Below are 15,276 nucleotides of genomic sequence, written 5' to 3' on the forward strand. Positions count from 1 at the left end.
AAGGTGATCCGAGAGGATACTCGGATCACCTAAAAATGAATCCTTTTCCCCTTATCTAGTGTAGACCTATTATAGTTGCGATGTGTTAGGTCTCTGTGCCTTGTTGAAACGTAGTCGACCCAAAGTAGCCGAGACGGGCGGATCGGAGCTCAAACGCTGGATGGGGCTAGGGGGCGGGTGCAACGCATCATCAGTCATGTGAATGTGATACATGGCCGTACGTACTGGGTACGTGCATAGCATGCATCCGTGGTCCAGGTGCAGTGCACGTCCACGCATGCATGCAGTGTGCGGTATGAAACGGTACCGTGTAGATGTATCTGCGGAGCTGTTGAGGCAAGCCACTGGAAGTTTGAAAATGGCAGCGCTCATCTCTCTTTCTGCTGCTGGGCTAATAGGTACACTTTGATGAGTATTCCTCTCTTCTTGTCTCCTCTCATTTTAGTTTAAGACATGATTGTGATGTACTACTAAAAAGGCATTCTGACTTGCTTCACTTCGGGAACTAAGAGCAAATCATGTGTCCCACATATTGATTTATATGTTAGTGTGCGAATGATAGCAAATTAGAGCGAATTAAATACTAAACAACAGTAGGCCTAATGAATGTGTCCCACGTGACATTACTAGAAGTACTTGTATTAAGGCGTAAATTATATGCATTAACTGTTGGTGTGGCAGGGCCCAAGTAAGTGATATGACAAAAAAGAAAAAGATTATTGTCTCTTCCTTGCACCTGGCCTGGTGCCGGGTTGCACATGCATTTGGCCATTTTTACAATCAGTGGTGTAAAACACGGTTTTGACACTAATTGGTGTATAACTTTCTTATACACTGACAGATATGCATTATTTTTTCTCATAAACTTACCACCCACAGTGTCTACCTTGGGTACCTTAATGAACTTTCCTCTCTTTTTCTTTCAGATGTGGCATGCACTTACATGCTTGAAATCCAACACTTTTGGTGTATGCACTCTGACATGGTTTTTTTGTCAGACCTAGCATATTAAATTGTTTATTCCTTTTCATTATTTTTGTTGTTGTGGTGATAGACAGGTATCCAAACTTAAGAACTATTATGTTTACCAGGTTCTGCTTTGTCTTCTTTAAAGACTGAAATTGTCCAAACTTTATGTTTCGGAGGTGACATTTTCCGTTAACAATTAACCCCTCTTTTGAGTTAGCTCTTGCTCACAATTATAAAATTCAACTTTGCTAATTTCCATCAAAACAGAATAGTAATCAATCTGACTTAACTTCGATCCAAAGATTATTTGATTCAAATAGCTTATCATTTTTTGGTGAGTGTTTATAAATTTATGCAACTTTTCCGTTAACTTTTCTGTCACCTCCGAGACAACAGATTTATGTATTTGATTTTTTTATTCTTGACATCAGTTATACATTACATTTACAAAAATGTAACATATCCCCTCACATTATCTCTGAAGGAAGGTAGTAGAAATATAGCCTGTTGTTTTCATTTCGGAGCAATTTACAATTTTCCGTTAACACTTGTCACCTCCGAAACAATCGTCACCTCCGAAACAACAAGCATATTATATTTGATAATTTCTCGAAGACAAAGCAATTTTGTTTGATTTTGTCCAATTGACAGGAATCTCTTTTGGATGAAAATAGTAATATGGCAACAGGAAGTGAGAATTTTCTAGAGATTAATAAAAGATCTAATAAAAACTAAGAATTACTGTTTCGGAGGTGACAAAACACTGTTAACAAGAGTTTTTGCTCATTTCTATTGAAGAGAAACCATATCATGTACACTAATGGTTTCATTTATTTTAGTAACATAAGTCTCAAAGTGGAGAAATCAACTAACACACTCTCACTCTTATTTTTATTACTATACTGTACGTTTTAGGGCAAATTTACATTTTTTTTCACTTTTTTAACAAAGAGAATGCACAAAATACACCCATCTGTTGTATATATGATATTGTAATCAAGATCAATTCTCCTGCTTTAATTACGTAGTGTCAGTAAACATATAGATGCTTTCATCTTAGAAGCTTGATTTCCAATTTAAGCAATTTAGTTGTGAAGATTTACCACTCACAGCTTTCCATGTAGGTTGCTTTTTCTTGTGTTTCGGAGGTGACATTGTTTGTTAACACCATATTGTTAATATGTGATAGTGAAAGGCAAGACTTCAGTTCCTTTTCACTATCTATTAACATTTTCAAATACATTTAATATCTACAAAATCATCACAATAGAAGTAACTTTTGTATACCTAGCTCACCAGAATTCCCTTGATACCAAAGTGATACATGTGGCAGTTCATGCATGCCCTAGTCCACAATCTTAAAAAAATCATAAAATAATCAAACTCCACAAAAAGTCCACATGCCTATAGCTGGTGCACAACTTGTTCTTGAATTCTTAGTTGTTGTTTTTCCATGTACAACGTGGTAATCATAAACAAAATTATGTGATTTTTTTTTTTTTAATATGACAATAATTATTACATTTTCCAAGTTGAACCAACTGTTTATGACATTGTATTTTTTAAGATTATTGAAGTTATCTGACAACTAAAGTGAACAGAGGAACAAGTCCCCAGGACTGGAAAGGGAAAGATCCAAAAACAAGATTTGTAGTTCTATCTCAATATAATTTTGATGACGTGTTTACCTTGTTTTGTTATTATGTTTTATCTTAGAATTTGGCTTTAAGTACTGGAATTTCAAGGAAAAGAAAATGGTTTCTTGAAGGACAAGTCCACCTTCATATATACATGTGGATTGAGTGAATGCAACAACATTAGTAAAACACATCATTGAAAGTTTGGGGAAATTGGACAATCCATTCAAAAGTTATGTTTTTTTTTTGTAAATATCTATGCAATCACTGCTGGATGAGACGACTACGACAATGTATGATGTCACATGCATACAACGATATAAAGAAAATATAAGTGAATTTCACAAAACTTTACTTTTTGAAAAAAGTGCACATTTCTTCAGCTTGCTACTGGTGTATGTTAGGGCAATATTATTCACCCTGCCTTCCAAAAGAGAGAAGTCAAGTGCTCTTTTGTTATGCAAGAAAAGTGAAAATATGTTGAATTTTCTTGATACTTTCTCTATATCCTTGTACATGTGTGACACCACAAGCTATAGAAGTCTTCTCATTCAGCTTTGACTGAGCAGAAACTTCAAAAATTCATAACTCTGGAACGGATTGCCTTATTTTTCCTTAAACTCTCACTGATGTGTTTTACTAATATTGCTGTATTTACTCAACCCTTGTGTCTATTGAGGTGAAATTGTCCTTTTTTGGTCCCTTATAGGGTTATTTGAGACCAGTTTGTGTCCGGGACCTTCTGTGAAGTTGATGGGTAAAATTACTGAACTAAAAAAAATTTTCCCCATAAGTTCACACGAAAGCATTATGCTGCTCTCTTCAGCTCCGAAACACAAACTGTTGTCTTAACCAAACTGTAAAAACTTGCTAAAAATTAGTATGAATTACAATCCAAAACAAAATATGAGCTGGTATCCACTATCATGAAAGAGAATAACTAAACAAAATAACAAGTAAGAACTGAAAGAAAGAGCTTATATTTGAAAATTAAAGCCATGAGGAAAGACATGAATGTTCACAATTGTATTAGTTAACACCTGAGAAGTTGGGTTGTCTCTGTGTTGTGTCACCTCCAAAACAATAAAATGATTTTTTCTTATCTTATACTTTTTACTCTCAAAAGTGACTATGATTTGCTGGTAATTTTCAAGCAATTCAGAAAGATACATAAAATATATTTTAGTAATGTCAACAGTTTAAATGAATCTGGTATATAGAAAATTTATCCCAGATGAACCAAACACCTTTCACCAGTATTATAACATTTGTATGGTGGCTATCAAGAATGATGAAGAATTCATGAACATCCTTGAATTAATCTATTTATAATACTATGGGCAAACAAAAACATAATACAAGTCAAATAAGAATTTTTGCTTTTGGCATTCATAACCTATGTCCCCACCAAAAAATTACAATGGTACCCTCCGCAATGATAACTTTAAAGATAGTGAATCAATCTAAAATACAATTTGAGGGATTGAAACTATAACTCATTGCCCACACCTTACAGAAAACCCCATTCAATTTGTTTCAGAGGTCAAAGACAAATGAGGATTTTTGTAGAGCATGTCAGGAATCCCTTCCCTCCAAGTTCTGTATATTGTGTTTACACATTAATATGCAGTTCCAAGAGCATCCAAGTGCTAAACTTGGAAGAATCAGACTCCTGACATCCTTTATAACAATCCACATTTCTTTGAGACCACTTAACCAAATTGACTGGGGCTTTCTGCAAAATAGAGCTAAGATGTTATAATTTAAGACCCCAAAGTAGATTTTAGCTGATTTAATCATATTGGGTGCTATCAATGCAAAAGTCCGATTGGTATTTGTAATTTTTTTTTTTTTTTTCTGGGGGGGGGGGGGGGACATACTATATGAATACTTGAACACAATATTAACATTGAATGTCACCTCCGAAACAAAGTTATTCTTCCCTGGTGTTGTGGAAAAAAATGTTCTGAGAGCAAAGAAACATTACTAAAATGATCTTACACACTCATTTCAATTTAAGGTAGAAAATGGAATGCCATGTTTCTTCAGATTACAATATCTAGCTTTAAATATGTTCATCATATTCTTACTGTAAATGAATATTTCAACACAATGTTAACATTGAATGTCACCTCCGAAACGAAGTGATTCTTCCCTGGTGTTGTGGAATAAAATGTTCTGAGAGCAAAGAAACATTACTAAAATGATCTCACACCCTCATCTCAATTTAAGGTAGAAAATGGAATGCCACGTTTCTTCAGATTACAATATTTAGCTTACAGGCTTCGTCCAAATGGAAAGCAAACTACCGGTGCCCATGCTAATTAATGAAGTGTAAAAAAAACACTTGTTCTGTGTAGTTTATCTGCTTGAAACAGGAGTTAATTTCTTGTTCTCGAGTTATAATTACTAAAAACATTGATAAAAAGAAGAAGTTTTGTGTTATTGTCACTTATTCTCAAAAAAACTGAGTGTCAATATTAATGTCACCTCCGAAACATTCTATTATGTTAACTGTCACCTCCGAAACATCCATGTGTGAAAAATCCAAGATTTAAAGAAATGATTGGAATTTCATTTAACCTACATAGGAAGGTAGCCCTTCTTAAAGACTTGTTATAATATAGAGTTTGACCTGGCTTGCCCTCCATTAAATAGTTAAAATCTTAAAAATTGCATGTCAATTGGTATTTTTACCAAAAATTTATAAATCTCATGTATTTTTTTTTAATTCACTTTATATTCAACCCCCAAATAGTTTTGATTCACAAACTATATACTGTTGTTAACCATATAAATTTTGCATGGTGAAGTTTGACTACAGAGTTTTGTCATTATGGTGCAATTCATGAAAACAAAATTTTGCTTAAATTTACTCCAGGTGCCAGGGTTTTCCTTAAATTACACCAATAACTCTTCAGCTTTAAGGTCTGAAATGTTATTTTTTCAAAAATTTGAATACTTTCCAACAGGAATCAAACAGAATAATGAAAAAATATTTTGTTTGAAATTTTGACCCTCTGAGTACAAAAGTTACACCACTGATCGTAAAAAAGGCCATTTACATTAACTTGAATAGTTGAATAGATTGATCTAGTACAAGTAGGCCTACAAGAAGTTAACGTAATTTGCAGTTTAAAAATGGAGTAAATTTACTGGAGTGTGGGGTGATTGGTGAGCTGCTGTGTTTTTAAGTCAGGATACATGTTATTCCACTTTCTATGCTACTGAGTGCTGTTGCTGATCTTTATTTACAGTAGTGAGAAGGCAGGAAAATGAAAAATACAAAGCTTCTTTCAATCAAATCTAGTCTACTCTAAGTCTAGTCTACACATATGATTATGAATGAATAGAACAATTTTCTCACATTGCATTTGTAAGCTGAAAATGATAAAGACATAATTTTATGTTATAAAGATTTAGATAGATTTGCAATATTTGTTATTCACTCTCAGTGGAGGGTACAACAAAAAGGAAGTCTTCCCAAGAACTGTTCTATTCATGCTTCAGCACAGAGTATAAACTACCTCCGTCGCTCTTTCCAAATGCATTTCAGAGAAAGACAGAAATGGAGATGTGCTGTGGACCTGGTCGTACCCAGCTGTGTCAAGTGCCCAAAGGAAGCTGCTGACAAGAAAGTGTTGTCTGTCCCAGGAAAATGGCATTGTTGTGCCATTCGTGTATGGCCAGTTCCGCAGAGAGTGGTTTTATATCGCCACCGTGCCGGTGGAAAATGGCACAGTTCTTAAAAAGGTAGAGTGTATTGAGGGACATATCCCTTTCCGGCAACAAATAACCATGTGTTGAAGTTAAAACATTTATGTAATATTGTTATCTTTAAGGTGTAGCTGAAAAAACAAAAACAAAAACAAACACACACAAACGGAGGGGGGGGGGGGGGCATTTCATGAAGCATTTTGATGTGTTATGATGAGTTAAAGTCTAACATGATGAACATTTTTGTCACAGGAGCAAGTAGAAACCTACTTCATCCTTCTAACACAGGATGAACACTTTTGATTTGTTATGATGTAATAAAGTTTCATTTTAAAAAAATTATGTCGATGTAGATGAAATCTAATCCGTGTACGTCCTCTATGGGATACAATTTTTCATCACAGATTGTGTGGCTGTACAAATTTAAGTACCGGTAAAAATATAAGAGTATAGCGAATATGTAACATGTTAGTAGTGTTATTATATTGTCTTAACCAATTTTTGACAGGTACTACTTGATATTAGCTGGAGAAGGCAACAAAAAGCAGCATAAAGTATTGAAATATATTGTGAAGACTGTGTCGGCTGGTGCAATTCCTGTAACCCTATCATCGTTTATCATCACTCTTTACCAGAACATTTGTGCCACACATTCTAAAAACATCAATTCAAGCTCTCTCTAAATCATTTTCATATTTTGTTCTTTATTTCACAGGTCAAGCACTTCTCTCTCATTCTTCTTGCCAAAGACTTCAACCCTGAGAAGTACCAGACCCTGGGCAAGATTTTGTGCCGGATCTACGCAAGCACAGGAAACGCCGCAGTCATCCTTCAAAGCTACCTTGCTGTCGTCACCAAGGGCATGTGTCCCAGTGAAGATAACGGGACCTTTGTTGTCCAAGACTTTGAGGCGAAGAAGGCATATGCAGCTGGTTCTGTTAAAGGTAATCATCATTTTAAGTTGTGGGCTCAATGTTTTGCACACCTTTGAGTATGATTACTGCATAACTTCAGATGTCGATGAGATACAGTCTTAAATGCACCTGGTCATCATAGTGCCTTGAGTTTGTTTAAATGTAAATCACAGGTGAGCTGAAGAAATTAAAGGGGGCAGATTAACAATACAATTTGAACTGCATCATGTGACTCTGTAGAAATGGAACTGGAGAATGTTTTAGGTCACCTTTATAAACTTGTAATAGCTAATTTCTCCAAAATTGAATTGTTGCTGGAATCATTTATTGCTTGAGGTCATCATGAACATACTTGATACTTACAACATGAGCAGACAAAGTAAGAAGCAAATAGTGTGTGTAATGGCTATATAAATGACAAAGTTTTTTGATAATACAATTAAAGATCTAGCTTGCACACATTAGAAAAAGAACCTAAGTACAGATTGTGGAACATAGACTTCAGGTAATCATTGCCAAAACTCTTCGGGAATGGAACAAAGGTAGGTGTTGTCAATTTCTGTTCATCATAAAAAGACATATCGTTGATGCGATGGCAAGACCTTGTATCTCAAATTTTTATGAAAACTTTTTTTTTTATTTGTTTGTCAGAAAATCAGTTAAAAGGATGGTAAGGTTTTGGTTGAGACCTGGCTTCAGGTTTCAAACATTTTTGGTGAGATAATGAAAATCTTTCCCCTTATAATGAAATATGAAAGAACATGTGATTCCAAGAGGAATTCAACGTTTAGGCGATAAAAATTGGTTTTGGAATGGTTGAGATACCAAAAAAAAAAAACAATACTGATAAAAGGTGAGACCCACCTTTTATTATGATCTCTTTATTTTACTTTGTTTTTGGATTTATGTCAGCCATTTCAAAACTGATTTTCATCAAAAAGACTTTGAATACCTATTTGAATGGTATGCTCTGTAACATTTCATAAGTGGTTTCTTAGTATCTTTTTTTTTTTTACACTCTTGAACATTTTGACATTTTTGAGAAACAAGGTTTTGTTGCCCCTACTTGGTTATATTTTCTTTGGAGAAACTCTTACTTTTAACTGTCCCGCTGTGTCCACACTTTCAGATGTCATCAATATGTTTGGGTTGCAAGCGATCCTCATCTACACAGCCTTGGTACTAAAGAAGAAAGTGGTGGTGTTTCATTCCAGAGTTGAAGAGGTCATAAAGTTCACAAGGTTTGTCATTCTTTTCTCTTAGATCATTTATATTGACTACTGTTTCACTCTAAAAGAACGCATGCTAAATACTTTCCTGTCAGAAGCGAGGAAGTGACTGGGATATTGTGAAATGAAATTACAGTTCCTCAAAATGAATGCCATCAAAGGAAAGTGTGCACAGTGCACTCCCATTACAACAAATGTGGTTACTTGGGTTTAACAAAATTTCATTACAATGAAGGTCCAAAAATTATCATCTATATATCTTTGTATACTTTGTTTGGTCGGCTATAGCTGAATTTTACTACAACAACAACAATAACAACAACAACAAAGCTATAAGTCCCGAGGGCTTTGTTATAATGGGAGTCACCTGTAGTCCCAAGGCGAGTGTAAAGTAATAGGTGTTTTTTGATATGTTGCAAATATAGACCGACACGTTGAAAGATTAGTGTGTGATAAAAAGTGCAAGAATGTATTACAACATCCCACGAGAAAAATATTCTTTTACAGTAAATTGACTGGCTCCTCCTTTTCTTCCCATCAGAGCTTTGCCAAGTTTTGTCTGGCATCGGCAGAACTGGTCAATTGTCCACCCCTTTGTCCACCTGGAGGAGGAGGAGCTGGAAGATCTGCGGTCTGGCCCCGCTTACGTGGCAGGATTCGTTGATGCTGCTGTCGAGAGCAAGACTGATCTGTACGATGTGTTTGTCAACTTGTCAACTGAAGAAATTACTGTTGGAACTCATGCAAAAGGTAAATGTATATGATACATTACTCACATAATATAATGTGCAGTGTAAAGGTGTTATATTTTTGTAGAATGCATAGTATGTGTGTGTGTGTGTGTTTGGGCATGTGATAGCGGGCAAGATGTAACATTCATTTACATTATGTAATATCATGAATTTCTTGTGTTTACATCTTCATTGTCAAAGTGATCTTTCCTTCATCCTACAGAAACATTCGCAATGAGCAGACTTCATAAAGACATAGCACAGCTGATGGTCAAGTGTGCTGCCGACGATGACCTCTCAAATCAGCAAGTCATCAAGGTGAGAACTGACCATTCTCCGCCTTTCCTTTCAACTTCACTTGTCACAAGTAGCTTTTCAACTGTATAAAAACACTTAGGAGTACACAACAATCATCACCATCAGTTCCCATGTTGACAGAGATGTCATGGTTTCATGGGTTTGTATATCTATTGGACTGGTGGTACATGTACATTTGTTCAGAGTTTTTGTGTCATATGCTCGACTGCCATCCCTACACTAGCATGTGCATGGATATTTGAGTGAAAATGGGATTCAATCTTCTGGGGAAGGATTCTCACCCAACCCATGCTAGCCGAGATGAATCAGTTGCCTTCACTTGGATGGGATCTGAGGCTCATGAGTACACTATGCAAGCTGGCAATGTACACTATCATATAATTTCTGATCCTTAGAGGTGTCTCTAAGGGGATGGGGGTGGAGGGGGACCCACAATAAACAAATCCCTCTTTTTCTTCTTTTGTGCTGCATGAATGACTTCTGACATCTGGAGTGGCTTTACTTCAAAAGAAATGGAGTTCTGTAAAGCAAGATATTTTTGCAGCATGAAAGTTTTCAGAGCTGCCAGTTACATTTAGTGCATATAGTTTAGACAAGAACTTTTGCATGAATTTTAATTTTGCAAATCTTGGCTCTCGTGAAATTAAAATGCATGCAAACTGTTCTGGTTTCACAGTATGGATGCAGTCTGAACTGTCTTACAGCAAAACTGGAAACACTCTCACAATTTCTTTTTGGCTTTTTTTTTTGGGGGGGGGGCACACTGGGCCAATGTCAGTGAAAAATGCAAGCATGTTTCACAGAATAGAGTACCTTTGTACAAAATGTGTTAATGATAAAAGAATAATCACTTGGCATCATTTTAGTACCAGCTTGGTCAAGAGTGGCATTCATGAAAATGTCCACACTGTTGAATATTCACAGTCATGAATATACAGCACATTGTAGTTTTTAAATAAGGTGTCATACATTGTCCATATTTTGCAAATGATAGTGTTCGTGTGTACAGTGCAACATCCATTCTTTGTAATGTATTCTATGATTAGAATGTAATGTATAAGTTCCGATATGGTGTCGTGCAAATATCCATCTTTTCTTTACTCTGTCTTCCATCTAGGAAATTTCCAAGAAAACTACTGAGCTGCTGAATAATCTGAAATCGCTGGCGGGAGACGAGGATGACCCCAAGATCACGCTGGAGATGCTGCAGGAACGGAAGATGCCTCCCGCCACCGAAAGATTCCTCTTCGGTGTCGCCACAGCAGAAGGACTGGTCCAAATGTAGTCCGAGGGGACTTTCCAACCACAAGAACTTCCAAAAATATCCATTGCCGCAAGATTATTACTTACATATTAGAATACTGCTATATTCATGTGTAACTGCACTGATGCAATTGCTTTTATTTTTGTTTTTACTTTGTACTGATGTTGTTGTTTTGTTTTGTTTTGTTTTGTTTTGTTTTTGTATGTGGTGATTACTTTTCTTTCCACAGCCAAAGATACACAATATGAAAAATTTTATTGTCTATAAAATCAGATACCTACCTGTAACCTTTGGTCTATAACAATTAATTACTCATCCCAGACCAGACATTTACTGGCAGACCATGAAGTATAATGCATGGATCATAATTTTTGTCTTACATTGTATACATTTAAAATTAACAACTAGCAGATTTTTTTTTTTTTCACATTACGCATTTTGTTCTTGTCTTGGCTCACACCACTGGCAGCAATGTAGATAGAATGCTCATCCCATATGTTGCCATGACAATGGTTCCACCTGCTTTGGGAATGTATTGCATTTGCAGCCATATTAGTGTGTGTTACTGTATTTTGACAATTGCATCTATGATGTGAGCTGTTGGCAGATAGGTATAAGAAACTACAATCTTTACAATATGGGCTGCACTTATCAAGTCTTTGTGTGGAAACAAAGGCAGTGTATCAGGACAATTACCCAGGCTAAATACCAGTTAGTGATAGGGTTAGAGTAAAGATTAGCACTAGAGTTGGGTTTAGGAGTAGATGTTTGGTCAGGGTTAGGATTAGGTTCAGGATTAGGAATAGGGTCAGGAGAAGGGTCTGGGGTAATTGTCCAAGAACCAATGGCAGCATTTTTCGTACATAAAGGCAGTGTTTTGAGACTCCTACGCAGCAAGCATGTTTATCTAAACATTCATAACCTTAAGTTCTCCGTTACCAGTAGTATGGATCTTCTTGTTTGTAGAAGTGTTCCAATTCAGCATTTTATTTTCTGCTGTGTCACTTGCTTCTTGTCTAAGTTACGTGATTGTGGAGAGATGCAAAGAATTGAAATACATTTTACTTGGTCACTTCATGTGGATGCCTCGGCTTGCATACAAAAGGATTAACAGTAAGTTGATCCTTTTGTGTATTGCAGTATAACAGAAGCCATTCTTTCAAAAGGATTTCAGACATTTCAGCAATTCATATGCTGTAAAAGTGGAAATTTCGTGCATTTCGCGCAACTAGAAACTATCGCGAAAATAAAAGCATGCAAATACTCCTGCTTGCCATATAATCCAATAGTTGATGTCGTGATTCTGCGGAATTAAAAACACACAAAACTCTTCTTACCCGGCCTGGCGTGAAAAATTAGTCACACGAAAATATCCACCTTTGCAGTACACAAATATTCTGTACATCATAATCTGCAGTGAACATACGGAATGGTGGATACTGATACACTTTGATTTGCAACTGACTGAAAAGTTACGATTTTACGTGACCCATAGCTGGGTTTAATACATAACTGTTACTTTCTCGGATTGTTGCTGGGTCTCTACCTCTATCTGTACATGTATGTCATGTCTGTGGGGTTTTTTTTTTCCTCTCTCTCTCTAACTCTTTCTCACTCACTCTCTCTCTCTCTCTCTCTCTCTATCTATCTTACACACACACACACACACACACACAGTCACAGTAGGTCATCAACATCCAATGTGTACTTGAAATACAACTTACAGTTGAACCTCTCGTATCCGGACAAGTCGGGACCGGGGCTCATCCGGATAAGGGATTTGGCCGGATACGGGAGACTCAATGCTTTATACATGTACATATACATACACATGTACTGATGTAGCCCATTGTAGTACCACATGTAGTAATGTGTATACTGCAACCTTTTCATTGTTACACTCAGTAACAGACCCCAAAATAGAGGTGTATGTTAATGTTGGAAGTAATGTGTAATTCATGTGTGTTTGTGTAGGAGTTCTCAAGGAGTTGGGAATCCCCCTTTCCTCCCGTAATTATTAAAAAAAAAAAAAAAAAAAAAAAAAAAAATCACTGCGAGATTGCGTCAGTATAATAGAGAGATCCGGATAAAGGGAGGCCGGATAAGAGAGGTTCAACTGTAGTTGAAAACAAAAGGTCTGCCAAGTAGTTCAGTGATGCTAGAGGATTTCTACCTAAATGTTTTGCATTTGTGTTACACACTCAATTGAAATGCAGTCAACTCTGTGAGAGTGAAAAGCAGGCTTGCACAAGTGCAATTATAGATTTTTAACATTTTATTTATCTATTTTTGTACTTTCAGCATCAGCTTGATCTAAGATCGCTAAATTATAGAGGTGACTGTATTGTGTGCCCAAAATCCAGTTCACTGTATTAGTACAATAAGAATGTAGAAATTAAGCATTCTCCATAATATAACGACTATACGATTACCGAGTACACCCTGACAAGGAAAGATGTGACAGATACACCTGCATAATATAAACTGTATTTTCAATATACAAATCAAAGGAGAGTATGATTGTTACCAGTATTTGGGACTTCTTCCAGATCTTGTGACAAGCAAAATAGCAATGTAAACACCCGTGAACTACAGTATCAGAATGAAAAAGTCTAAATTCAGCCAATTGAGTTGCAGATATAGAGCCAAAATGGACTTTTCCCTCCATTCACGGTAGCAGAATCAGGGAAAGATGTTTGATGCATAATCATTGTACACACAGTTGTCATAGTGATATAGAATTATACCTTGATATAAACACACACAACACACACACACACACACACACACAACAGAGGCATTGAAATATAAGGAAATGCAGCTTCTGGCCGTTTTTGGATGTGTATTGTACATTCCTTTTCGTTACTTATGAGACAGCACTATATGTACATGCTTTCTTCTCTTTGTGTGTGTGTGTGTGTGTGCTGTAACATGTACTTTTTATTATGAAGCTATCATTTATGTCCTTTTAATTCTATAATGGCAGCTAAAACATCAAATTGTAAGAAGTAATCCCAAGACTTCTATATCAGCACAGGATAAGTTTATGAGATAGGCAGATATATCAAGACCCAGTTAAGGATGTGGCAGTACAATTCTAATAACTTGTGCAATTTCTTCTTTCATAATAATTTCAAAGTGATTGACTTTGTGTCTGAGACCGATGTGTGAAGCAAGAGGTCAAAAGTCAGGCCTGTACCATAACTTTTATGAGATTATTTCAGGTGACAAACAACTGATCAGGCCAACACTTGAAGGACAAGTTCACCTTCATGAACATAAGGATTGAGAGAATGCAGCAATATTAGTAGAACACATCAGTGAAAGTTTGAGGGGACAATCGATGCAAAAGTGATGAATTTTGAAATTTTTGTGTTGGAACCGCTGGATGAGGAGACTACTAAGGCTCGTGATGTCATATGAGTACAAGAGTATAAGAAAATGTAAAGAAAATTCAACATATTTTCACTTTTTTCGCATAATAAAAGAGCACTTGACTTGCCTCTTTCTAAAGGCAATGGGAATAATATTACCCATGACATATGTCAGTAACGAGTCAAGGGAATGTGTACTTTTTTCAAAAGATGAAATTTTGTGAAATTCTCTTTATATTTTCCTTATATTGTTGTACGCATGTGACATCATACACTGCAGTAGTCTTCTCATCCAGTGGTGACTGCACAAAAACTTCAAAAATTCATAACTTTTGAACGGATTGTCAGATTTTCCTCAAACTTTCAATGATGTGTTCTACTAATATTGCTACATTCTCTCAATCCTTATGTTAATGAAGGTAAACTTGTCCTTTAAGGACAGAAGGTAGCATGAGAAGCAAGTAAGTACACTTTATGCCCCAGTCACATATAAACACGGATGCTCAAGGATCTACACGGTGATCCGGGGACGTCCGGGGAGATCCGGGGAGATCCGGGATTTTGGTATGACTGTACACACGGTATCAACACGGCAGCTACACGGATAAGGCCGGAAGAGCGCGGCGTCTACACGGACAAACACGGCATCTACAGTACACGGATCAACACGGCAGCTACACGGCAGCCACACGGACCACCCCGGATTGCTCTGCCAACACGGCAATCCCCGGATGACGCCGGATGTTTCTGACCTCTAAAAGTTGCCGTGTTGGCCTCCCGGCGTCAACACGGATCTCTCCCCGGATCAGATCCTGGGTGGTCCGGGGTGATCCGGGATGTCTATGTGACTGGGGCATTAGACTTTAGTGTCTACAAGGTCAGAATCAGGCAGTGGACAAGAATTTGCTCTGGCTATTATATGGCAAAAACTGCACATTATTTCAGACAGGTAAACTGTGTGAACTCAAAAGATGACTGTGGAGAGGTGTGTCTGACCATGCACAGATGTCAAATTTCCCTGTGATCATATTTGTTTTATACACAGTAGTGACCCCTGACCCAATGTCAAGCTCTCTCAGTATCAGTGGCAACCTATGTGCGAAGTCAATTGGACTGCTTGAGG

The 15,276-nt window shown here is 36.7% G+C and overlaps 1 protein-coding gene across 1 annotated transcript; it reads left to right on the forward strand.

Annotated features, from left to right (window-relative positions):
- The first annotated feature begins 305 nt into the window (after positions 1–305).
- LOC140241553 (DENN domain-containing protein 10-like) lies at positions 306–10,959 on the forward strand. Its single transcript, XM_072321288.1, has 7 exons — positions 306–398; positions 6,163–6,359; positions 7,039–7,267; positions 8,367–8,478; positions 9,008–9,216; positions 9,421–9,515; positions 10,633–10,959. The coding sequence occupies exons 1-7, from the start codon at positions 359–361 to the stop codon at positions 10,798–10,800; spliced, it is 1,050 nt and encodes a 349-aa protein (XP_072177389.1). The 5' UTR covers positions 306–358; the 3' UTR covers positions 10,801–10,959.
- Positions 10,960–15,276: the final 4,317 nt, after the last annotated feature.

This window comes from Diadema setosum, chromosome 18 (genome assembly GCF_964275005.1).
Source record: "Diadema setosum chromosome 18, eeDiaSeto1, whole genome shotgun sequence".
NCBI classification, from domain to species: Eukaryota; Metazoa; Echinodermata; class Echinoidea; order Diadematoida; family Diadematidae; genus Diadema; species Diadema setosum.

Excerpts from the sequence above, each read along its gene's own strand:
- LOC140241553 (XM_072321288.1), top strand. The coding sequence starts at position 359 with ATGGCAGCGCTCATCTCTCTTTCTGCTGCTGGGCTAATAG. Across the intron at positions 7,268-8,366 it reads TGCAGCTGGTTCTGTTAAAG|ATGTCATCAATATGTTTGGG; the intron begins GTAATCATCATT and ends CCACACTTTCAG. Across the intron at positions 9,516-10,632 it reads CAAATCAGCAAGTCATCAAG|GAAATTTCCAAGAAAACTAC; the intron begins GTGAGAACTGAC and ends TCTTCCATCTAG.